General features: G+C 40.6%; 3 protein-coding genes across 4 annotated transcripts in view; 2 read left to right on the forward strand and 1 right to left on the reverse strand.

Annotated features, from left to right (window-relative positions):
• Positions 1-11,760, reverse strand: part of LOC112263819 (cGMP-inhibited 3',5'-cyclic phosphodiesterase B) — a 102,059-nt gene extending 90,299 nt beyond the window's left edge. The window contains exon 1 of one of the 2 annotated variants that reach the window (XM_042330997.1): positions 10,613-11,760. In XM_042330997.1, coding sequence (XP_042186931.1) covers positions 10,613-11,503 — 891 coding nt within the window. In that variant the 5' untranslated portion in view covers positions 11,504-11,760. The remainder of the gene's footprint in view (positions 1-10,612) is intronic. The other variant, XM_042330996.1, reaches the window with a different exon arrangement.
• A 916-nt stretch (positions 11,761-12,676) lies between these two features.
• LOC112263820 (proteasome subunit alpha type-1) lies at positions 12,677-17,439 on the forward strand. Its single transcript, XM_024440436.2, has 10 exons — positions 12,677-12,794; positions 13,493-13,537; positions 13,626-13,727; positions 13,831-13,934; positions 14,037-14,125; positions 14,249-14,319; positions 14,403-14,532; positions 14,603-14,682; positions 16,691-16,795; positions 16,953-17,439. Exons 1-10 carry the CDS (start codon positions 12,792-12,794, stop codon positions 17,010-17,012), a joined length of 789 nt encoding a protein of 262 aa, XP_024296204.1. The 5' UTR covers positions 12,677-12,791; the 3' UTR covers positions 17,013-17,439.
• A 332-nt stretch (positions 17,440-17,771) lies between these two features.
• Positions 17,772-24,667, forward strand: copb1 (COPI coat complex subunit beta 1). Its single transcript, XM_024440437.2, has 22 exons — positions 17,772-17,951; positions 18,423-18,576; positions 18,706-18,935; positions 19,068-19,237; positions 19,340-19,454; positions 19,547-19,639; positions 19,804-19,941; positions 20,030-20,149; positions 20,269-20,376; positions 20,491-20,637; positions 20,735-20,880; positions 20,992-21,088; positions 21,180-21,340; positions 21,454-21,574; positions 21,705-21,932; positions 22,119-22,298; positions 22,700-22,844; positions 22,981-23,100; positions 23,207-23,352; positions 23,436-23,525; positions 23,974-24,129; positions 24,320-24,667. Exons 2-22 carry the CDS (start codon positions 18,486-18,488, stop codon positions 24,377-24,379), a joined length of 2,862 nt encoding a protein of 953 aa, XP_024296205.2. The 5' UTR covers positions 17,772-17,951; positions 18,423-18,485; the 3' UTR covers positions 24,380-24,667.
• Positions 24,668-24,811: the final 144 nt, after the last annotated feature.

Consider the following 24,811-nt stretch of genomic DNA (forward strand, 5'->3'; position numbering starts at 1 on the left):
GATTATGGCCGATAACATTGCAAACCATGAGGAGACTGCGTGGCAGGCTGAACACCTGTTACACGAGTGCAGCAAGGAGCCAAGGTAAGCTGCTAGCTAGCATTAAACTTACCTTGTAAAAAACAATACATCTTAACATAATCACTAGTTAACTACACATGGTTGATGATATTACTAGTTTAACTAGCTTGTCCTGCATTGCCTGTTAAATTGTCATCAGATCACAGCCTACTTCGCCAAACGGCTGATGATTTAACAAGCGCATTCGTGAAAAAAGCACAATCGTTGCACCAATGAACCTAACCATCAACATCAATGCCTTTCTTAAAATCAATACATAAGTATATATATATCTAAACCTGTATATTTAGTAAAAAGAAATTAATGTTAGCAGGCAATATTAACTGGGGAAATTGTGTCACTCCTCTTGCGTTCAGTGCAAGCAGAGTCAGGGTACATGTTTGGGCCGCCTGGCTTGTTGCGAACTGTGTGAAGACCATTTCTTCCTAGCAAAGACCGTAAATAATTTAACAGAATTTTACATAATTATGACATAACATTGAAGGTTGTGCAATGTAACAGCAATATTTAGACTTAGGGTTGCCACCTGTTTGATAAAATACATTACGGTTTCGTATTTCACTGGAGGAATAAACGTTGCGTTTTCAAAATGATAGTTTCCGGATTTTACCATATTAATGACCTACGGCTCGTATTTATTATGTTATAATTAAGTCTATGATTTGATATTTGATAGAGCAGTCTGTCTGAGCGGTGGAAGGCAGCAGCAGGCTTGTAAGCATTCATTCAAACAGCACTTTCCTGCATTTTCCAGCAGCTCTTCGCAATGCTTGAAGCACAGCGCTGTACGACTTCAAGCCTATAAACTCCCGAGATTAGGCTGGCAATACTATAGTGCCTATAAGAACATCCAGTCATCAAAGGTATATGAAATACAAATGGTATAGAGAGAAATAGTCCTATAATAACTACAACCTAAAACTTCTTAACTGGGAATATTGAAGACTCATGTTAAAAGGAACCACCAGCTTTCATATGTTCTGAGCAAGGAACTTAAATGTTATCTTTTTTTACATGGCACATATTGCACTTGTACTTTCTTCTCCAACAATGTGTTTTTGCATTATTTAAAATGAATTGAACGTTTCATTATTTATTTGAGACTAAATAGATTTTATTAATGTATTTTATTAAGTTAAGTGTTCATTCAGTATTGTTGTAATTGGCATTATTACAAATATATATAAGTAATAAAACATATCATAAAAATATATATTTTTATTATTATTTTGTATTTATTCATTTTTAAAAGTCGGCCAATTAATCAGTATCAGATTTCTTTGGTCCTCCAATAGTCGGTATTGGCGTTGAAAAATCATATTCGGTCGACCTCTAATAGGAAGCCTGCTCCATTCATTGACAGGTTTTTGTAACTTGTTCTAAACCTTGCTGTGTTAATGTCAGTCAGAAAAAATTCAACAACTGCTTAACTGAAAAGTTTGTTTAAGATGAAGACCAGATTTTCTACCTAAAATAGTAAAGTACATGAGAATATATATACATCTATATATATTGTTTCCAAAGCTAAAGTACATGATGAGAATAATAACACAGAGAAATACTATAATGTTATAATTAAGTCTATGATTTGATATTTAATAGAGCAGTCTGACTGAGCGGTGGTAGGCAGCAGCAGGCTCATTAGCATTCATTCAAACAGCACTTTCGTGCGTTTTGCCAGCAGCTCTTCCCTGTGCTTCAAGCATTGAGCTGTTTATGACTTCAAGCCTATCAACTCCTGAGATTAGGCTGGTGTAACCGATGTGAAATGGCTAGCTAGTTAGCGGGGTGCGCGCTAATAGCGTTTCAAACGTCACTCGCTCTGAGACTTGGAGTAGTTGTTCCCCTTGCTCTGCAAGGGCCGCGGATTTTGTGGAGCGATGGGTAACGATGCTTCGAGGGTGGCTGTTGTCGATGTGTTTCTGGTTCGAGCCCAGGTAGAGGCGAGGAGAGGGACGGAAGCTATACTGTTACACTGGCAATACTATAAGAACATCCAATAGTCAAAGGTATAGGAAATACAAATGGTATAGAGAGAAATAGTCCTATAAATACTATATTAACTACAACCTAAAACCTCTTACCTTGGAATATTGAAGTCTCATGTTAAAAGGAACCACCAGCTTTCATATGTTCTCATGTTCTGAGCAAGGAACTTAAACGTTAGCTTTTTTACATGGCACATATTGCACTTTTACTTTCTTCTCCAACACTTTGTTTTTGCATTATTTAAACCAAATTGAACATGTTTCATTATTTGAGGCTAAATTTATTTTTATTTATGTATTATATTAAGTTCAAATAAGTGTTCATTCAGTATTGTTGTAATTGTCATTATTACGAATAAAGAAAAATTGGCAGATTAATCGGTATCGGCTTTTTTTTGGGGTCCTGCAATAATCGGTATCGGCGTTGAAAAATCATAATCGGTCGACCTCTACTTTAAACATCTAAGAATCAATTTGGAGAGGCAATAGGACTGAATGAGCAGTAGGGAGGTGATTGAGGGCGTTGTGGCAGCCCATGCCTCCATGTCCTTTTCAGAGAGCAAAAGCAGTCATGCGCTGAGAAGCCAAACACCTGCGATAACAGGCCCTCCCTCAGCAAGCGTCAACGCCCGCCCACCACACCGACCCACTTGCCTCCAGCTGCACAATGCCAAACCCACAGACAAACTTCCTTATGAGTTCAAGATAAACCGATAAAACCACAACTGCCCATAGACTCACACCAGGAGAGACAGAACATACAGCTCAGTTACTTTGTGTGTGTGTGTGTGTGTGTGTGTGTGTGTGTGTGTGTATGTGTATGTGTATGTGTATATATATATATATATATATATATATATATGTGTGTGTGTGTGTGTGTGTGTGTAGGACACAAGTTCTTTAAGTCACTCATTAACCTTAGATCACTTTCTCTTTAAATACTTTATATTTGTTCTCATATCTAGCCTACCAATATGCCACAAAGTGTAGTGATGTGACACAGGATGTCAGTACACAACACAGGATGTCCAACCTGCCCCTTTGCAGGAATGACACACGTCAAATAGACAAAAAAAATCTGATTTTGTCATGATAGTCCAAACACCACCCAAAAAATGAGAAACAGTCTGGTACCAAATCATGGATTTCTTTTCCCCAAAAGACATGCAACGACTTTGGTTCATGCCTAGACAAAGTCACTATTTTTCATTTGTGTGAACTCTTTTGGAAGTGTGGGGCCAACATGTCTGTTCCATGAAAATATTGCTACAAACGTTTTTATTCTGTGAGAAATGTAACCTATACAGGTAAAAGCACTGTATGGTCTTTCTACCGTTCTCATGTGTGCAGTATTTTATCATTATTCTATCACTGAAAAAAGAACATGATAACAACTGTGTAATACTTCCAGAATAATACTGCCTATATAGTAGTGCCTAATCATGTAGGCTGTCCATCTTACTACAGAAATCATTTGATACAATTACAAGTTCAAAACCTCACTGTGTGAACTCAATCGTTTAATTGTTCTATTGACTGCTCCTATAGTATAATATGGAATACTGGCACATTATACTATAGGAATACTGGCACATTATACTATAGGAATACTGGCACATTATACTATAGGAATTCTGGCACATTATACTATAGGAATTCTGGCACATTATACTATAGGAATTCTGGCACATTATACTATAGGAATTCTGGCACATTATACTATAGGAATTCTGGCACATTATACTATAGGAATACTGGCACATTATACTATAGGAATACTGGCGCATTATATAGGAGCACGGGACCATGCGTTGAAAATATGTTTGTCAATCTCCTGTTTTCTGTAACCAAAATTGCATTTCAGGTAGAGGAGGTTCCATCACTGGGGACAGGAACCTGTTTTACTGTAGGCACTTGTTCACAGTTTCAGGTTAGGTTTTGCTTTCTTTTGAGTTTGTGCAATGCAAACTAATAATTCAATGTCAAACAGACGATGCACAAGATGTCAAACAGATTTCAAGCAGCACTAGACGCACCTTCTGGTCCATGCCACTGTAGTTGGGTTTAAAGACGTAGCAGGCTGCCCTGGTGACGAGCACATAGCCATTACACTGTGGGAAGGAAGGCTGTGACTCACAGGCAGGGGCCAGGGAGAGGGCCTGTTAGCTGGGCTCATCAGGTGGAGAAGCCATGGGGCCAGACATGACGTGAGACAGCGAATCAATGAGATATTCCCACAAAACTGCAATGACCAATTATCACTATAGTTGGCTAGTCCATCAGTTTAGGAACCACAACGGGGTCTGTTGGCTACCAACTGGCTAAAACACTTCAAAAGTGCAAGCGTAATGTATGAAGACTAAATTTCCAAAGAGAATCAGGAAGTGCAGGAGAGGCTGAGGTGTTGTGGTGTACTAGCTAGGTCATAAGATCACAGGACAGAGTGTGGCGCCTTAATCTCAACCAAGTAAGACGCTCATAAGCTTAATGTTGCTCTCCATTCACAACACATTCACAGCCATTTGCTAGTCAGCAAAGAATACAGATTCAATGTTTTTATTTCACCTTTAGTTAACCAGGTAGGCAAGTTGAGAACAAGTTCAATATACCTTCCTCAGTAACATCCCCTGAAAGTATGACAATTGTACTATCTATATGAGGGAGGGTACTATGACAAGATAATGAGCTACATTGTCTGTCCGAATTTTTTTTTAACCTTTATTTTACTAGGCAAGTCAGTTAAGAACAAATTCTTATTTTCAATGACGGCCTAGGAACAGTGGGTCAACTGCCTGTTCAGGGGCAGAACGATAGATTTGTACCTTGTCAGCTCGGGGATTCGAACTTGCAACCTTTCGGTTACTAGTCCAACGCTCTAACCACTAGGCGACGCAAGCAAAGATGCCCAAAGTTACTTTTTAAATAGTTTGGAATAGGCCCACTGCTGATGGCAATGTCGTGTGCAAAGCATTTTTACACTGTTTACCTGAACTATTCATAAATGATCCCTACCTTCCCACAGACATCGTAAAAAGAAGGCTACTGCCACTGCGTGTATTATGTTCTAGGCCTATTTGCGCTCTGCGAGGATTGTTTTGCGGACAGATGACGTCACCCTTAAAGTCAAGCTGCAATAAATTTCAAAGAATGTCAAGTAATCTTGAAAACAACACAATAAATAAGATAACACACTGATGATTATGTAGTGATTTGATCTGATTTGAAATGCAAGACATTTGTCCAACTGTGTGTCCAACACTTAAGAGCCAAACTAGTCGACATCTGGACTTCTTTTGCCTGGCTGTTTTGGCTGTACTATTCATTGCTTTTTAGCATGAACTATCAAGCTGAAATCCAAACGTCAGTATCTTTATGAAAAACATGACTGATGTGCCAATGTAAACCAAACATTAAAAATGTAAGGTATCAGAGTCCAAAATAAGAAATACTGTATCAGTGCTCATGGCCTATCACTGATCATTCATCTCTGGGACACTAAGTCTTACGCTCAGAACGTCTAACCTAATACCAGAGGTTTCAGAAAGACATTTTACAAAGTGAGGTGATAGACATGCAAATGAGATGTAAAACGTTCTCTTCTCTGCATTATGGTCCTCCTTAGTCATGCCTTTGTTGAACTATACAATTCATAATGAAGTAGACCTATATCATAGGTATTTGAAAAGTATTAGTAGGTGTACAAAGGAGTGTCAAGCACAGTATGAAGGCTTACATACAAAAATAGCATGGTGTAACTTTGTGTTCCACATTTAAAAAACAGCATAGCGAAATGTAGCAGCAGGGCTCTACAGTGCAACCATTTTACTTGCAAATGCGCCTAAATATTTTGCTGTGCTAACAAGAATTTTAATTTTAGGGGCATCTGTGCAACCCCTCCCCCCAAAAAAATAAATGAATAATAATCACCCAGATGATAATTGTTGCAACGATTACTTCACTATACCGCAGCCCATAGAGAATACACTGAGCACAGATTCATGACCGTCATGCTTGCACAATTAATACAAAGAACGTGGCTTGTTACCTCAAATATTTTTCATTGTGCTCCTATATTTCTTTGTGTGCTCCTACATTTTAACTTAGACGCACACATGGTCCCTGTAAAAAAAAGTCAGAGTCCTGAGAAGAATGTGATAGTGCTCCATAACAAGGCCTACATACAGTTGAAGTTGGAAGTTTACATAAACTACTTTTAATGACTCCAACCTAAGTGTTTCAACCACTCCACAAATGTCTTTTTAACAAACTATAGTTTTGGCAAGTCGGTTAGGACATCTACTTTGTGCATGACAAGTAATATTTCCAACAATTGTTTACAGACAAGACTATTTCACTTATAATTCACTGTATCACAATTCCACTGGGTCAGAAGATTACATACACTAAGTTGACTGTGCCTTTAAACAGCTTGGAAAATTCCAGAACTTGATGTCATGGCTTTAGATGCTTCTGATAGGCTAATTGACATCATTTGAGTCAATTGGAGGTGTACCTGTGGATGTATTTCAAGGCCTACCTTCAAACTCAGTGCCTCGTCGCTTGACATCTTGGGAAAATCAAAAGAAATCAGCCAAGACCCCAGAAAAAGAATTGCAGACCTCCACAAGCCTGGTTCATCCTTGGGAGCAATTTCCAAATGCCTGAAGGTACCACATTCATCTGTACAAACAATAATATGCAAGTATAAACACCATAGGACCACGCAGCCGTCATACCGCTCAGGAAGGTGACGCGGTCGGTCTCCTCGAGATGAATGTTCTTTGGTGCGAAAAGTGCAAATCAATCCCAGAACAGCAAAGGACCTTGTGAAGATGCTGGAGGAAACAGGTACAAAAGTATCTATATCCACAGTATAACTCGTCCTATATCGACATAACCTGAAAGGCCGCTCAGCAAGGAAGAAGCCACTGCTCCAAAACCGCCATAAAAAAGCCAGACTACGGTTTGCAACTGCACATGGGGACAAAGATCTGACTTTTTGGAGAAATGTCCTCTGGTCTGATGAAACAAAAACAGAACTGTTTGGCCATAACGACCATCCTTATGTTTGGAGGAAAAAGGGGGAGGCTTGCAAGCCGAAGAACACCATCCCAACCATGAAGTACAGGGGTGGCAGCATCATGTTGTGGGGTGCTTTTCTGCAAGAGGGACTGGTGCACTTCACAAAATAGATGACTACATGAGAAAGGAAAATTATGTGGATATATTGAAGCAACATATCAAGAAATCAGTCAGGAAGTTAAAGCTTGGTCGCAAATGGGTCTTCCAAATGGACAATGACCCCAAGCATACTTCCGAAGTTGTGGCAAAATGGCTTAAGGTCAACAAAGTCAAGGTATTGGAGTGGCCATCACAACGCCCTGACCTCAATCCCATAAAACATGTTATGGGTAGAACTGAAAAAGCATGTGCAAGCAAGGAGGCCTACAAACCTGACGCAGTTACACCAACTCCGTCAGGAGGAATGGGCCAAAATTCACCCAACTTTTTGTGGGAAGCTTGTGGAAGGCTACCTGAAACGTTTTACCCAAGTTAAACAATTTAAAGGCAATGCTACCAAATACTAATTGAGTGTATGTAAACTTCTGACCCACTGGGAATGTGATGAAAGAAATAAAAGCTGAACTAAATCATTCTCTCTACTATTATTCTGACATTTCACATTCTTAAAATAAAGTGGTGATCCTAACTGACCTAAGGACAGGGAATTTTTACTAGGATTAAATGTCAAGAATTGTGAAAAACTGAGTTTAAATGTATTTGGCTAAGGTGTATGTAAACTTCCGACTTTAACTGTAGTTATCATGTGAGTTCCAGCAAGAGACAGGCCTATTAAAACAGAGTTGTCTGTCAAAGACTAAATTATTTTGATTTCAGCTGCACATGGTCTCATATCAAAAGGTGTTGGTGTTGATACGCGTCTGGCAGCTAACACTGAACATTTGTTGTGTGGAAACTAGAAACATTTAACAAACAAGGCCTAAATGCATCACTGTCTGGCAACAAATGGATCTAATGCAGAACAGGACACACAGCATACCATCATGTCAATACCAACAGAGCTTCTGGACAAAAGCAAGGATCGTGTCTAAACTTTGTATGCAAACCAAAATGTGGTTGACCACTGATCGTATATGGTGGTGTTGTTCATTTGTGTAAAATGTTATTATATAAATTGTGTATTTTTCCACATTGTCAATGTTGCAAGACACAATCTCTTTTAAGGTAAAAAAAATATTTTTTTTCAAGTGACATGAGTTAGTCTTTTCCACATTCCACACAGCATGTGTCATAAGCATCATGTGCTGACCCCAAAAAATATAAATGATTTTACTATACATTTTCTGATGAATCAATGACCAACAAATCATGTAATGTCATGATACATGAGGCGCCATTTAATGTGTGACCAAACAAGTCCAGTAATCTATGCATGTGTCGATGACAAGTATGATCTATGGTTAGTATTACGTTTGAGTTCGTCCTTTCAGTTCCCAACTAAATGTGTCTGCTAAGACCATATTTGAGCTAGGCTTAATTACTATTAGTCTACACTACATCATGACAAAGTGTCACATTCAGGACTTGACTGTGGACACTGAACCTGACGTGCACATCACACTCTTAACGTCCTTGCCTGCGATATTAAAATATTGTCCTTCCGCTAGGACAGTAGCACGTTTTGGGTGATGCTGGCACTCCTGTCCTCTCTTGTTAAGTCAATACAGTTGGACAACAGGCAGTGACATCTTTATTTCACTGATCAATACTAGTCTACACAAATGCCCCTCACTGCCTGACAACATTACTGCTAGAACAGACCTGTATGGTAGTATCCAGACTTGAGTCTGCAATCTATTCCTGACAACATCCACTGCAGGACAATGAGTCAAATGAACAAAGAAAAAATTCAATGTTGTGTTGTATGAGTGAAGTGTGCTATTACAACACCGTAATAAAACATCCTTTATGCAGCTTATGTGTCTTATCTTTTCATAATAATCTCCATCTTTAAGGTAGTCCAGTTTACAACAAAGGCTATTGCTGAAACAATATTTGGCAGGGTACTTTTATAAAACGTCACAGGTTCAGACAGAATCAGAGAGGCAAAACTAAATTCGGATAAATCAAACTGATAATGAACAATATGATAGGCTAATCTAATATGGTCAGAGAGGGCAGAGCACATACTAAAATGTCAGCTGAACATATTGCCCTTGTTGGATTTGAAAACTCTTACTGTTAATGTGTGACATTACGCCTAAATATTTCACAAATAAACTAGAATCAGCTATCATCACTGATAATAAAATGAAGGCAGACTGCAATCCATAAAGTTTCTACACACAAATAGCCTGTTATTATAAATCTTTAAAGGAATTACATTCCTTTAGGGTTTTAAAATATGGAACATAATTTGATGTTAACGCCTGATGTCCATTTACTGTCAGAGTGGAGGGCCCTGTCCTTCCAAAAACAGCTTCTTTCTGATACACAATTGGTTCTTGAGCTTAGATATTGAAAATGTAAGCAAGCTAGCAATATTTCACATCCCTGAATGTTATGATTGGGCATGCATAAGAAAGTAATATGTTGTCAAGTCATCAAGTTGTCTTCTTCATAAAATCAAGGGGCATTTAAAAAACAAAATTGTAGCCTATAACATTTTACAGACAGAACCTTTAAAAGGGGCTTGCCTTGCTCAGCTGGGTCAGTGATATTGTTTGTTTACAATCAACTGTAAGTGTGAACAGGATGTTTGACTATTGGGGGGTCTTGGATGAATATCTTCCATCTTGAACTATTGGGGAAGGAATATCCTCAGTGGTCACAATACATTGCCTGGAATACAGTGAGTGTTGAAGCCAAATAAATACACTTGATGTTACTCCCACTTTCCATTGCAGTGGCCTCACACCAGGATATCCTAACTACAGTGAAATAATAACCTTATAGAGAACTTCAGAGATTAGTCAATATGTAGCACTAACCACTTCTTTTCTAAGCCTATATGAAAATTACACTTGAGAGTGAATTATTAAATAATGATCATTGCATTGATTACTCTACCATAAGTGATCACGCTTGAACATGGACTTAACTTGTTTGACAGGTTTTCCTGTCATCAACACAACACTCAACAAACAAGAATAGAATAGGATGTCTGAATAAAAGTTACTTAGGTAAATTAACTTTCTGGTGAGTGTGGCTGCATGTTTTAGTCATATGGGTTTAATTATTGCAGGACAATCAGAATAGTTTATTTCAAGAGACGATTATTTGGTGTGAGTAGAGGTGAATGACCTGGATGGTGAATAGTTCAGCAGTGTAGGGGTGATTGTCTGTCTGGACTACTGTAGGCCTATGCATTCTGGATATGGGGTTTAATTGCCTCCTTGCTGGAGACCACAGGTTCAAGGTTGTGTACTCTTGCGCACGTGTGCTCACTCTGAGCAGTCAGTGATACTTTTTGCACAAATGAATGAAGGCAATGATGAACTTTATGCCAGCCCATGACCTACCTGTTCTCTGGATATGCACGGTAATGAAGGTCTGCGAGGCATTTTACAGCTGCCATAATAGCTGGTCGACGTTTCCCCCAAAGAAACACAACTGGATCTTCTCCTGGGTCTGATCACAGGGACTTTCTCCTCGTTGCTGGAGATCCTATTCGGCGTTTCCCTCGACGGGTAATAATGGTCAAAACAGAGGGACAAGAGCGAGCCTGAGACACCCGCCAAACACGCAAACACGGGTCTCAGGAGTGCAGGCAGACAGCTCAGACTGGTGAAAGACACCAACCACACAACACTGGCAAACACCAGGATCAGAACACTGTGTTTGAGTTTCAAAGTGGGGATCAGTGTTAGGAGACCCACACACCCCAACACGAATAACAACCTGCCAAACATTTGCATCTGGTGTTGGTCCTCTCCCCACTGCAAAAACCGCAAAACTAAAAAATCCCCTAAGTAACATGATGCTGGCAGTGACACAAGCCAACATGTATTACTTTCCCTCTTTTTCCTCCTTAAATAAAAGGTCAAAAAGAAGAATGCACAGCCTATGCTAAAGAGAGGGCTGATGGACTGAGAAAAGCCCGACAGAAAAGTCCGCAAATCCCAAACGCTGAAGTCACTTTGTAAGCTCCTGGAAATAAGCAACGAAACTGCAAAAATTGCGAATGCACCCAGGTATAGGCCAGAAATTCGAAATATTTTTGAATTCAGAATGTCCTCATTGCAAAACCTACAGACGTTAAACAAAAATCCCCTTTGATGGTCTTGTTTTAAAGGGGTGACGCAGCTCTTCACATAGCCGTTCCTGAAGCTCTCTGTGCTGTTTGCATTGGCAACCCCATCGTGGTGCCTGATTTTACTGTGCAAAACCTCTCCTTCCTCGCGAACAGCCATGTTTTCAACTGTAGCTCCTTGGATTCCTTCAAAAGTTTCCTTCTCCCAATATTCTCGACGTATTAACACTCAACTACATGACGGCAAACGCACTCCATGGTCACTCAAACGTGCTCAAGCATTTTGACTAAAAGAAAGAGAAGGTGAAATGTTGTTGTTTTTAGATAAAAGGGACTCCGTGTCGCCGCCTAGATGTGACAATCCGCTACAAAAACTACAGATCTACACAGGCACGCGCTCTGCAGCACTGGAACAAACCGTGCACTCTCATGGTCGGTCAGAAAACGGAAGAAGAGTGCTGCTCTATAAAATCTAAGGCTGTCGGAGTTAATCAGCTCGAGTTAACTTTTTGTAATTTTAGTGCACGCGTTTTTTAAATCACATTTAATTGCATTGTCTGAACGCGTTCAAAATACACTGAAAACCTAAAAAAAAATGTTTAGATAATATGTACAGCTAAAAACAACCACACAACGTCAACATGTTGACAGTGAGCATTTATCAATTTACCTAAGTTTGCTTGCGTTACTTTGGACAAAATCCAAACGTCAAATGATCTTGCCTTCAAACAGATATGCAACTTGATCTGTTTCTTTAGGATTTTATGATTGATAAAGTACATTTTGGCCAACAATAAGGCCCATTATTTGAAGGTTTAGCCATTATTATTAGTGGTAGTAGAAGTAGTAGTAATAATAGTAGTAGTTATTTTCTAGTGTAATTACACAGCCAGGCTTGTGTACCCCTATCTAGGCCTAATTACTCTGGCAGGCCTGTGATATTGAAATATTTGCAAATATGTTCAACTAACGAAATCTACCACTTCATTTTTGAAAAAATGCTTAATCTTAGAATACCTATTTTGTATGTGTTCTAATGAGACTTTGTAAATGAAAGCAATGTTCCTCCAAGGAATCGCTGATTTTGAGCACTACATATATCAGAGAAGATGGAACCCTATTTGGATATATCATAGAAAGCAAGTGATATTTATGTAAGAATAAGGAACGCACCTTCAAAATCGAAATTTTCAGGGGGAAATAGTTATTTCGACGAGATTGTAGATCATGTTTAACATTAGGTGTATTGAGTAATTGCACGCTTTTACTTTGTGTATTGTGGGGGTTTCTGATTTCTTCAGCAGTGTCTGGTGAATAATTTCACAATACAGAACGCGGTTCCCCCTCTCTGTGATCTACTTGTTTCCCTTTGCGCAGACATCAATAGGAAAAGTAATCAAGCACTCATCGGTTATCTGAGGCTCTTGTTGGTGGAAAGCTCTATCATCATGGTAAGCTTGGAATAAATAATATAATATGTACGATATAGAAAAATGAATGCAAACGTATTAAGTAAATGCACCAGAAATCTCTGTTATCTGTAGTTGGATGGAAAGGCTACCTAGCTAACTAATTAGCTATCCAGCAATGAGTAAGCATTTAGTTAAGTTTACTAGCCACGCTACTGTTACCGGTAAAAAAAGGGTAATGAATTAGAAAGCTAGCTAAGACAACAACAAATGCTATGGCTGCATCCCTAACCTGTGACTATCCCATATTTTGGGTAGAATATGATAGGAGTAGCTAACATCTTGCTTAATGTTATTAGCTACAATTTTAATCAATGGTAGTAGCTAGCTAGCTAATGTTATCTATTCAGCTAACGTTAGCGAGCTTAGCTACTTCTTCACAACTTGAAGTCAAATTTCACTGTGTGAAGACCAAGCTGTGTTGCTAGCTAGTTAAATCAGCGCTGTTTTAGCTGAGTCATTGCCTTGTTAAAGACACTTAAGAAGTAACTGTTACCATTAAAAAGTGGGCTTTGGGCAACCAACATAAATATAAACAATGTAGCAATAATGGATTCCATAATAACATTTTCACATGCAAATGGAACTTGATTTCTATTATGGAATCAATGATGACACATTGTACTATGACAACAGCAACATGTAGGTTTCTTGTGGACTAATTTTTGTATTTTTCTTAGTTCCGCAACCAGTATGACAATGATGTCACAGTTTGGAGTCCACAGGTAAGTCTGCAAATATAGGTAACATAACATTTTGCAATTTCAGCTGCAATATTTGTGACTCATAACAGGTCACTGTTTTGTGTTTCAGGGGCGTATTCATCAGATTGAATATGCTATGGAAGCAGTGAAACAAGGATCTGCCACAGTGGGTCTGAAATCTCGCAGTCATGCTGTGCTTGTGGCTCTGAAGGTACAATTTACATTGATTTTACATTTGCATTCAAGGACATGATTATATGAAAAGTAGTGTAAATGTTGTCTATTTATAATCCTAATTTTGTGTTCTTGTCCAGAGAGCTCAGTCCGAGTTGGCTGCCCATCAGAAGAAAATTCTACATGTCGACAGCCATATTGGCATCTCCATTGCTGGCCTCACTGCTGATGCAAGGCTACTCTGGTAAGAGAGGATCTGTTGTGCATGGTTTTTCATATTCTTGAAGAGAATTAGACAGTGTTCTTCTGACTGAGGTTAACACTTTCTTCCATCATACTCCTTCAGCAACTTTATGCGTCAGGAGTGCCTGGACTCCAGGTTTGTGTTTGATCGGCCTCTCCCTGTGTCCCGCTTGGTCACACTAATTGGAAGCAGTATCCTTTTACCACAGCTTACTGCAAGTTTTTATGATGGTTAACATGAATTGTCTATATTGGTCATTTTAAAAGTTTTTATACCATTGCAACTAAGACAATCCACCTTGACCTAGCACTCAGAAACCCAGATCCCTACACAGAGATATGGAAGAAGGCCTTATGGTGTGGGGTTACTCATCGCAGGATATGATGTAAGATATGTTTTGGTTGGTTTGTCCCTCTATAAATATTAGTGGAATAGTATGTCATATCTAATATTGTTTGTCTCTTCTAGGATATGGGGCCACACATTTTCCAGACCTGCCCCTCTGCCAACTACTTTGATTGCAAGGCCATGTCCATAGGGGCCCGCTCCCAGTCTGCACGTACCTACCTGGAAAGACATATGGACACTTTTCTCGACTGTGAGTATTTTAAGCTTTTTCTTCTCTGCTTCTGATGTAAGCATTGTAAAACTTTCATTCTGTCTTGTAGGTGAACTGAATGACCTGGTTCAACATGGCCTTCGGGGACTGAGAGAAACTCTACCTGCAGAACAAGATCTTACTACAAAGGTAAACCTTACGCTTACTGCAAGCTCTATGGAGATGCAAGATTCAGAGCGTAGCGCAATGTTGGAATGTCATTTTTTTGTCACAAAAGGGGCAGCTTCTTGTAATACCATCCGGCATTCAACATGCTTTTCTACTACCTGAAAATTGAGATGCGCCGTATCATTCTTTCCGCAGCCATGGGGGGCAGTGTCGCTTGGTTCCTCAATCCGATCTGTAGGTTATTAATCAAGTAGCCTAATTTCCATTGATAACCAAACAACAAGAATCCACCCAAAAAGGTATTTTGTTTAGAAGTTATAACTATCAGGCTAGTGTGAAATGGTAGAACCTGCTATAGCCAACTAGTTAGCCATGTTCTTTTTTCTCTGTAAGCAAAACATTATGATGTTCTGTTTTAGCTGATATGGGAATTAATACACAAGCAGCATATCAAACTGGGATAGTGTTTTGGGCTACACTTAGTGATGTTACGTTTGATGCCTGAGCTCTGAGGCATGCGTCAAAATCTCTAAGAAGTGTACTTTGAAGCAGTGTGCCAATGCCTGTATCACTTTATCAGAAGAACGTTATTAATGACGTCCGAAGCTTCATTTCGTCGAACAACCACCTGATTGGTTTGTTAGAAGACAAAAAGGCTATGCTGAGCACACGCTAATTTGGCTGCTCTAAATGATTTTGAACAGTAGGCGTACACTGTGTTAATTAAAGCCTTGAGTAATGAACCTATTTGACACAATTGTCTTGAAAAACTCAGCTTCAGGAAGCTTTGTTCCTCCATCAGTAGTTAAACCTGCAAGTATACAAATATTTGCCAGTGCATATGTTTAAATTATACATCTGATTATTTCACATGGAGATAGATGTGGGATGTTAAGAAGGCTAGCTAGCTTCCTATTTTTAAAGCCAGCTAGCCAGGCTGCCAGCTTGCAACTAATAAAAATAAATAACATTACAAAACAAAAAGTCACTAAACCTCTACCTACATATAAATGTTTCCTCAATTACCTCAACTAACTCTGTACCAGTACACCCTGCATATCAAATCAAAGTTTATTTGTCACGTGCGCTGAGTACAACACCTTACAGTGAAATGCTTACTTACAGGCTCTAACCAATAGTGCAAAAAAGTTATTAGGTGAACAATGGGTAAGTAAAGAAATAAAACAACAGTAAAAAGACAGGCTATATACAGTAGCGAGGCTATAAAAGTAGCGAGGCTACATACAGACACCGGTTAGTCAGGCTGATTGAGGTAGTATGTAGATATGGTTAAAGTGACTATGCATGTATGATGAACAGAGAGTGGCAGTAATGTAAAAGAGGGGTTGGCGGGTGGCGGGACACAATGCAGATAGCCCGGTTAGCCAATGTGCGGGAGCACTGGTTGTTCGGTCCAATTGAGGTAGTGTGTACGTGAATGTATAGTTAAAATGACTATGCATATATGCTATGCATGCAGCCTCGCTACTGTTTTTTTTTATTGTTGGGCTTAAATTGTTATTTTTCTATTCTTTTCTTTTTTACTTCAGTTTATTTTAGTAAATACTTTCTTAACACCTATTTTTCTTAACTGCATTGTTGGTTAATGGCTTGTAAGTAAGCATTTCACTAAGGTCTAAACCTGTTCTATTTGATGCGTGTGACAAATACATTTGGATTTGATTTGAATGGGAGTGGGACCAGCAAGGATATCATTTTACCAAAACATATCCCCTGCTCCAAAAATCCTGCTCCACCCACATGCATGTAGATGAATGAAGTGAAGCTTGTAGTAACCCTAAGACTTTTCCATCAGGCTACTGTCCAATTATCTACTCCTCACCCTGAAGTGGGCTCTCATTCGCTCCCCATGAGGGGATGGACTGGTATAACTACTATTATGTGAAAACACCTAGCCATTCTTACACTAATCCAATGTTTTTAAATTCATGAGGGGTTCAGAGAGAAGGGTAGGGGATCAGAACACAACTTAAATCACAGATTGACAACTTACTGTCTGCCCTTTTAGAATGTGTCCATCGGGATTGTTGGCAAGGACATGGAGTTCACCATCTACGATGATGGCGATGTGGCATCATTCCTTGAAGGCCTTGAGGAGAGACCACAGAGAAGGGTAAAAAACAACGTGGCAAATTTTGAATACAAATATTTTCTCAGAGGAAACTTGTCAAGAGGAACGGTTATTGCCTTAACTGAATAATGTATTGTCACTAATCTTATTATCTCCATACCTGACAATGCACATGCCTTGTCCTCTTGTTGTGCTGCAGGTTGCCCAGCCAGATGACGAGGTGGTTGCAGAGAAGCCAGAAGAGCCCATGGAGCTCTGAGATTGAAGTGTGTTCCCAGACAGTGTGAAGATGACAAAGCTCTTATCCCTGATTCTTTCAGTCATTGGATGGCATCCTATCCACAACCAATATTCCACCCACACTCACTTGTAACTGTATCAACATGGAGAACAATTACCATTATGTTCAAGTCGACTATCTATGATTTTTGTTAGCCATTCAATGTTTGCATTCATTTTTTGTCATTAAAGACAACTTTTCTGAACTTGTCTGGTTCGTTAAAATAAATGTAAATGTGATGTTATATTTTATCATTACTGCATTGTCATTCTATGTTCTTATGTGGCCACTTAGTGGATGTTTTCAAAGAGAAGGTAGGAACTGAAGTGGGTTTATTTATACCTAAGCACCAACTGAACTTTGAACAAAAAATAAAGAAAAACAGATGTTCAAACATTATGACTAACCCGGGATTACTATGGACTTTATTGAATCATAATCACTGGTAACACAACCCCAACTGAAATGGTAGCCTTATATAATGTGGCTTGGTCAACCCTCTGGATTGGGCCATACCAAGTGATGGGGGATAAACAAAATCTACAATTCAATATTTCATAAAGAGCAAATGTATGATACTTGTAGGAAAAATATGTAAAGCATCGGTTCAGAGTACATATATGGAGGCAATATAGAAGATTGTTATATTGGGAAACACTCATAATTAGAATTTCGTCTTCGCGTCTAGATATCCGGGTTATTTGTCCCTTTTCACTTGCTGTTGCAGTGATGTGGCTCAGAAAGTAGCTAATCTTCCACGTCACAGGGAAGTTGGGAACGGACAGCTCGAGAAGATATCAGCAATTTTACAGATGCCCAATTAAATAACAGACGCGACAAATGATATTTTGAAATATAGTAAAAGGCAGCTACGTGCTTATTTCTCTATCGTGACCAAGTGTGGAAAGATTGGTTTGGGTAATTATTCCAAATATGTTTTGGTATCCCATCCACAATTTGCATGCTAACATTAGCTGTCATGGACGACAAGCGTTTGAGCTTGCTCAATTTGCAAAATCAAAACGTCTTAATAGGCTCTGTGAAGTGTTACTGGCATATTGCATATCTGTTTTTTTAGTGAATATCACTGATTGAGCTGCATAAATTCGTTAGGCCATTGACTTGTCAATAACTAACATACTAGCTAACTTAACAGCCGAGGCGGCCTGTGTGAATGAAGAAAATTAACTAGCTACTATAGTAACGTTACTAACTAACTACTATAGTACAAGCTAGCTAACTGACGTGTCGACTAGCTACCATATATTTCTTAGCTACAGCTGTGCAGTATTAGAAAGCACGAATCGTGTTCAGTAACTTATGTGCAATAGCATCTATGTTTACATTTTTCGGATTATGCATTAACATTACTTGATGGGTACTTCATAGGAATCATTTTAACAGTTCTGTTGATTGGGGTGTTGCAAGAGGAAGGACGATCCATCCGGCAAAATGACAGCCGCAGAGAATGTTTGTTACACTTTGATCAATGTTCCAAATGACACCGAACCTCCATCGGAAGTCAGTCTCAAAGCAGATTTAGGTGAGTGCCCTTTGTTGACCCTATCTGCATTGTCAATAGGCACCTAATTAGCCCTAAACAATCAGTGTGAATGATCTATGATTAGTGTGACTTTAAGAGTAATACAATGTTATTTTTTCCTGATATCAGAAAAAGGAGAGATCAAGGCAAAGACAGAGGCCCTGAAGAAGGTAATCATCATGATACTGAATGGAGAGAAGCTGCCAGGCCTACTGATGACCATCATCCGATTTGTCCTCCCACTTCAAGACCACACCATTAAAAAGCTTCTGCTAGTCTTCTGGGAGATTGTCCCCAAGACGACTCCAGATGGCAAGCTGCTTCAGGAGATGATCCTGGTCTGTGACGCCTACAGAAAGGTATAGTAGCATACTACACAAGTGTACTTTCTGTCTGAATGTTTGATAAATTATATAATTAGCACAATAAAGTATGATGTGTGACTATTATCCTTGAATAAGAGGCATTAAATGTATGTTTGTCTGTTTCAGGACTTGCAGCATCCCAATGAGTTCATCCGTGGATCCACCCTGCGCTTCCTGTGCAAGTTGAAGGAGTCTGAGCTGCTGGAGCCCCTCATGCCTGCCATCCGCGCCTGCCTGGAGCACCGCCACAGCTACGTTCGCCGCAATGCTGTACTGGCCATCTACACAATCTACAGGTAAACTTACTGTAGTGATACAATACGGAAGTTCGATATGACTGTTTATGACCCTTAATGGAGAACATGGCATTTACTTGAGCAAGTTTATTTCCATCTCAGGAACTTTGAAAATCTCATCCCAGATGCCCCTGAGTTGATCCATGATTTCCTTGTGAATGAAAAAGATGCCAGCTGCAAGAGAAATGCTTTCATGATGCTCATACACGCAGACCAGGTCAATTGCATCTTCAGTTTTTTATTTATTAGAGACTGCTCACCAACATTTTTCTGTGTCTGGGACTAACACTGGTCATTTCCACTGTGCAGGACAGAGCTCTGGATTACCTCAGCACCTGCATTGATCAAGTGCATACATTTGGAGATATTCTCCAGTTGGTCATTGTGGAACTAATTTACAAGGTGAGTCCTTCAGACATTTTCTCACCAGAAAATCTCACTAGAAACCTCCAGGTATCTCTTTTGAGAAATGTGTAAAGAAAACAACAAAGCTTCAATTGGAAATTATATCCACGTAAGTACTGGCATTTTTTATTTGTCATGTCTCTTGTTTCCTCAATGTTTAGGTGTGCCACGCTAACCCGTCTGAGCGTGCCCGCTTCATCCGCTGCATCTACAACCTGTTGCAGTCCTCCAGCCCAGCCGTCAAGTACGAGGCAGCTGGCACTCTTGTCACGCTGTCCAGCGCACCCACTGCCATCAAGGTACCCCCTCTCACTTATCTACAACACAGCACCGCTGTGGATTTTGGTCTGGTATTGTCTTTCAATGGCATTTGTGTATTTGTTCTAGGCTGCTGCCCAGTGCTACATCGACCTGATCATCAAGGAGAGTGACAACAACGTGAAGCTGATTGTCCTGGATCGTCTGATAGAGCTGAAGGAGCATCCCACTCATGAACGTGTTCTCCAGGTACTCCAACTTCACTTTCATTAATGTTGCTCCTGGTGAACAGACTCAATGTTAGGTACCAGTCAGTCTTTGAAGTGCAATAATAATCTGGTTAACATGTCTGTTCTCTGTCCACCCAGGACCTGGTGATGGACATTCTCCGTGTTTTGAGCACGCCTGACCTCGAGGTCCGGAAGAAGACCCTGCAGCTGGCTTTGGACCTAGTCTCATCCCGGAACGTAGAGGAGGTGGGGGTGTCATCCTCAGGACTAATCTCTCCTGTCTCTGTGGACTCTCCTCTCCTGTCTATTTTGTAAAAGGATGATTATTCTAACTAAGGTGTTCATGTGTTTGTGTTCCAGTTGGTGATAGTTCTGAAGAAGGAGGTGATTAAGACCAACAATGTGACGGAGCATGAGGACACTGATAAATTCAGGCAGCTGCTGGTGCGCACCCTCCACTCATGCAGTGTACGCTTTCCTGACATGGCGGCCAATGTCATTCCTGTGGTGAGTCTACCCTGTTCACACATACAAACCCTGAAACACAGCTAGGGTCATTCTGTCCTGTGTGATGTCATCTAAATAACATATGTGTGTCACTCAGCTGATGGAGTTCCTGAGTGACACTAATGAGGCAGCGGCGGCTGATGTGCTGGAGTTTGTGAGGGAGGCCATTCAGAGGTTCGACAACTTGAGGCCCCTCATCATCGAGAAGATGCTGGAAGTCTTCCACGCCATCAAGACTGTCAAGTAAGACCAAGACTGACAAGCTTGCATATAAATAGAGAATCACAGGATACTTTTGGAGAATTACAGATTTGTTTTATTTATGCCGACATCCAATCTTTTAAACTGTGTTAGGATCTACAGAGGAGCGCTTTGGATCCTGGGAGAATACTGCAGCACTAAAGAGGACATTCAGAGTGTGATGACAGAAGTGCGCAGGTCGCTTGGAGAGGTGTGTGTGCTTATGGATTATTCATTCACTTTCAGCGTTCAATACCAGAGTGATACTTGATGCCAGTTGCTCATGTCTGTCTCTTTTTCAGATCCCCATAGTAGAGAACGAGATCAAGAAAGAGGCTGGAGAGGGGAAGCCGGAAGAAGAGGTGAGCGCAGCGCCAGCAGCCAAACTGGTGACAGAGATGGGCACCTACGTCACACAGAGCGCCCTCAGCTCCTCCCGACCCTCAAAGAAGGAAGAGGACAGGTAAAATAAGTCACCTTTTGTGTCTAAAATACATAGTTTCTTAGCTTGCAGTGATTGTATTTCAGAAGTGGATGATATGTCACTAAATGAAACTGTCATCTCTTTCCCTGTAGGCCTCCTCTCAGGGGCTTCTTGATGGACGGAGACTTCTATGTGGCAGCCTCCCTGGCCACAACCCTGACCAAAGTGGCCCTGCGATATGTCGCCATCGTTCAAGATAAAAAGAGACAGAATGTAAGTATAGAACCTCTTATCTTCTGAAACGGTTGTGAAACAGTTTCGGTTGAAACGGTTGTGAAACATGTTCACTGTCCATTGAAAGTCATGAAGTGATTCTAATGCTCTATCACCATCTCCCATTCAGTCCTTTGTGGCTGAGTCTATGCTGATCATGGCCACCATCCTCCACTTGGGCAAGTCCTCTCTGCCCAAGAAGCCCATCACAGACGACGATGTGGATCGCATCTCTCTGTGCCTCAAGGTGCTGTCTGAGTGTTCGCCCCTCATGAACGACATCTTTAACAAGGAGTGCCGCAAGTCCCTGTCTCACATGCTCACTGTCAGGCTGGAGGAGGAGAAGCTATCTCAGAAGGTAGGGAGGAGCGCTGGCTGCTAGATTACTAGGCCATAGCTTCCAGTCCACTTCTCACTAAACCACTGCCTTCTCCCAGTTCAATCAGCTATACTCTAGTTCTCCCTTCACCTGGCTGCCTATCCATTTGGACACTGCTGGATTGTATTCTTATGTGCTAATGGTGTTCTGTGCTCTTATCCACAGAAAGAGTCAGAGAAGCGGAACGTGCTGGTGCAGGCAGATGACCCCATTTCCTTTATGCAACTGACGGCCAAGAACGAGACGTCCTCCAAGGAGGACCAGTTCCAGCTCAGTTTACTGGCTGCCATGGGAACCACTCTTAAGAAGGAGGCTAATGACCCCATGGCCTCCAAACTCAACAAGGTACACCTACAAGGACCCAGTAGACACACACACTGTTCTGTTACAGAATTACAAAATTGTGTGCTTGCGAATCACATGGTCATGTGCCTTTTTGGATAGTAGATGTATGTGATGTACCTCAAGTTGCCAGCAGGTGGCATTGTTTCCAATGTGACAGTGAGTCATAGCAACAGAGAAATCGGTGTTTTCTAGGTCTGTTCCATAGGTACGACTATGAAAGAGGGAATGAATATAACATTTCTAAGTTCAGGCTCTTACATGGATTGTATCAGGATCCTATTCAGAAATGTACGTTTTCATCTTAGCTATTAGTGCTGTTGAGGTAGTTATTGACAGTTACTCCGTTGTATAACAACAGGTTGGTGAGGACCATGTCATTCTGAGTGTATGTTGTATTGCAGGTTACCCAGCTGACTGGTTTCTCAGACCCAGTCTATGCTGAGGCCTATGTCCATGTCAACCAGTATGACATTGTGCTGGATGTGCTGGTCGTCAACCAAACCAACGACACCCTTCAGAATTGCACCCTGGAGCTGGCGACATTGGGTGAGGTTCTAGTCTATAGTTCATATGACTATATGCAGAGTCATACAACCTTACTAACGGCTGTTTCAGGGCAATTTCTCTTGTTTGCCATAGGTGATGTATGTCTAATGCTGATATAAACCTTTTAATCCAACAGGTGACCTAAAGCTGGTTGAGAAGCCTTCTCCTCTCACTCTGGCACCCCATGACTTTGCCAACATCAAGGCTAACGTCAAAGTGGCGTCCACAGAGAATGGCATCATATTTGGCAACATAGGTAAGAGGATCACTTCTAACTTCTGTCAGAATACTTGTCATGAATAATCTGATGCCAGCCTCCACTCCATGTGTGCGACATCAGTTCTAATGTCTGTCTGTCTCAGTGTATGACGTATCAGGAGCTGCCAGTGACAGGAACTGCGTGGTCCTCAGTGACATCCATATTGACATCATGGACTACATCCAGCCAGCCTCGTGCACAGACGCAGAATTCAGACAGATGTGGGCTGAGTTTGAGTGGGAGAATAAGGTACTACTGCTAGATCAGAGAACTGTCCATATTTTGTTTTGTTAGTGTGTTCAGTGGATGATCATAATAGCACTTTATTCTAGGTGACGGTGAACACCAACATTGCAGACCTGAACGAGTACCTCCACCACATCCTCAGCTCCACCAACATGAAGTGCCTGACCCCAGAGAAGGTACAGTAGTCGTGGAATATTGCCGATTGAACTACATCAATAGGATGATGTGTAGAACAGAATGGATGTTTTAAACCTGGCAGATAGGAAGGCTGAGTGGAAGTTGTCAGAGCGTCTAACATGTCTGTTGCTGCTACCTTTTTTACAGTGTTAGGATTTGATTTCTAAATGGCTTTTTATAATTATCTGATTGAATCAATCCGTTTGAAAAGAGAAGGGCGCCCTGCGAGATACAGGCAATATATACCTATTTATTTTGTTTCAAATTCTTCATCAATCCACTAATGGATTTAGACAGATAAGCTTGACTCTCTCTTGTAATAGCCCTGTCTTCAGCAAACTGAGCACGTTTCTACAGGACCAATCGGACTCATACTACTGGGTCAAATAGGTAGTAATGCATGTGATGCTCACTCACTCATTCCACCTTGTCTGTCCTTACAACCAGGCACTTTCTGGATTCTGTGGCTTCATGGCTGCCAACCTGTATGCCCGCTCCATCTTCGGTGAAGACGCCCTGGCCAATGTCAGCATTGAGAAGCCCATCCACCTGGGTCCTGATGCCCCTGTCAACGGACACATCCGCATCCGGGCCAAGAGCCAGGTGAGAAACTCACTTTCCACTCAGACTACATTCCAAAATGCACCCTATTCCCTTTATAGTGCAATACTTTTGTAAATAGGTTGCCATGTAGATGTAGTGCAATTAGTAATGATAGAATAATGCAAACATCGGGGTGGAATTATTTTGTGAAGTTTATACATTGCAAGTAACACTTCCCCTCTCTCTACAGGGCATGGCGTTGAGTCTGGGTGACAAGATCAACCTTTCCCAGAAGAAAACATCTGCATAAAGTCAACTGAAAACCAGCAGTCCAACTGAGAACTCCACATCACTGGACAAGATTCATCTGCAAAGAAATGTGCTTTCTGCTAGTCCTCTCTAGTCTCTTCTATCTGTCTCTGGCCATAAACAGATAGCTTTTTTAATGGCCATTTGATTAAGTACTGTTCTATATGTGGGTATAAGAGATGGTTTTACACCTCCTGTGTCAGGAAGATAATCCTTCTTACTGTCCTCCAAGTGATAGGCCAGGGATATCTTTAATTTTCAATAAACATGTCATATATAACAAAACATACTCCCAACATTTGTCAGCCGATGGGCTGTTTGCTTGTTCAGTCTTTCTTTACTTTAAGGGAACGCGAGGTAGGAAAAACTTCGGCTCCACCACCCCTTAACTACGCTGTTGACAAGTTATGACAGTAAAGTTAAGTGCAATGTC

This window comes from Oncorhynchus tshawytscha, linkage group LG12 (genome assembly GCF_018296145.1).
Source record: "Oncorhynchus tshawytscha isolate Ot180627B linkage group LG12, Otsh_v2.0, whole genome shotgun sequence".
In the NCBI taxonomy this organism is placed as follows: Eukaryota; Metazoa; Chordata; class Actinopteri; order Salmoniformes; family Salmonidae; genus Oncorhynchus; species Oncorhynchus tshawytscha.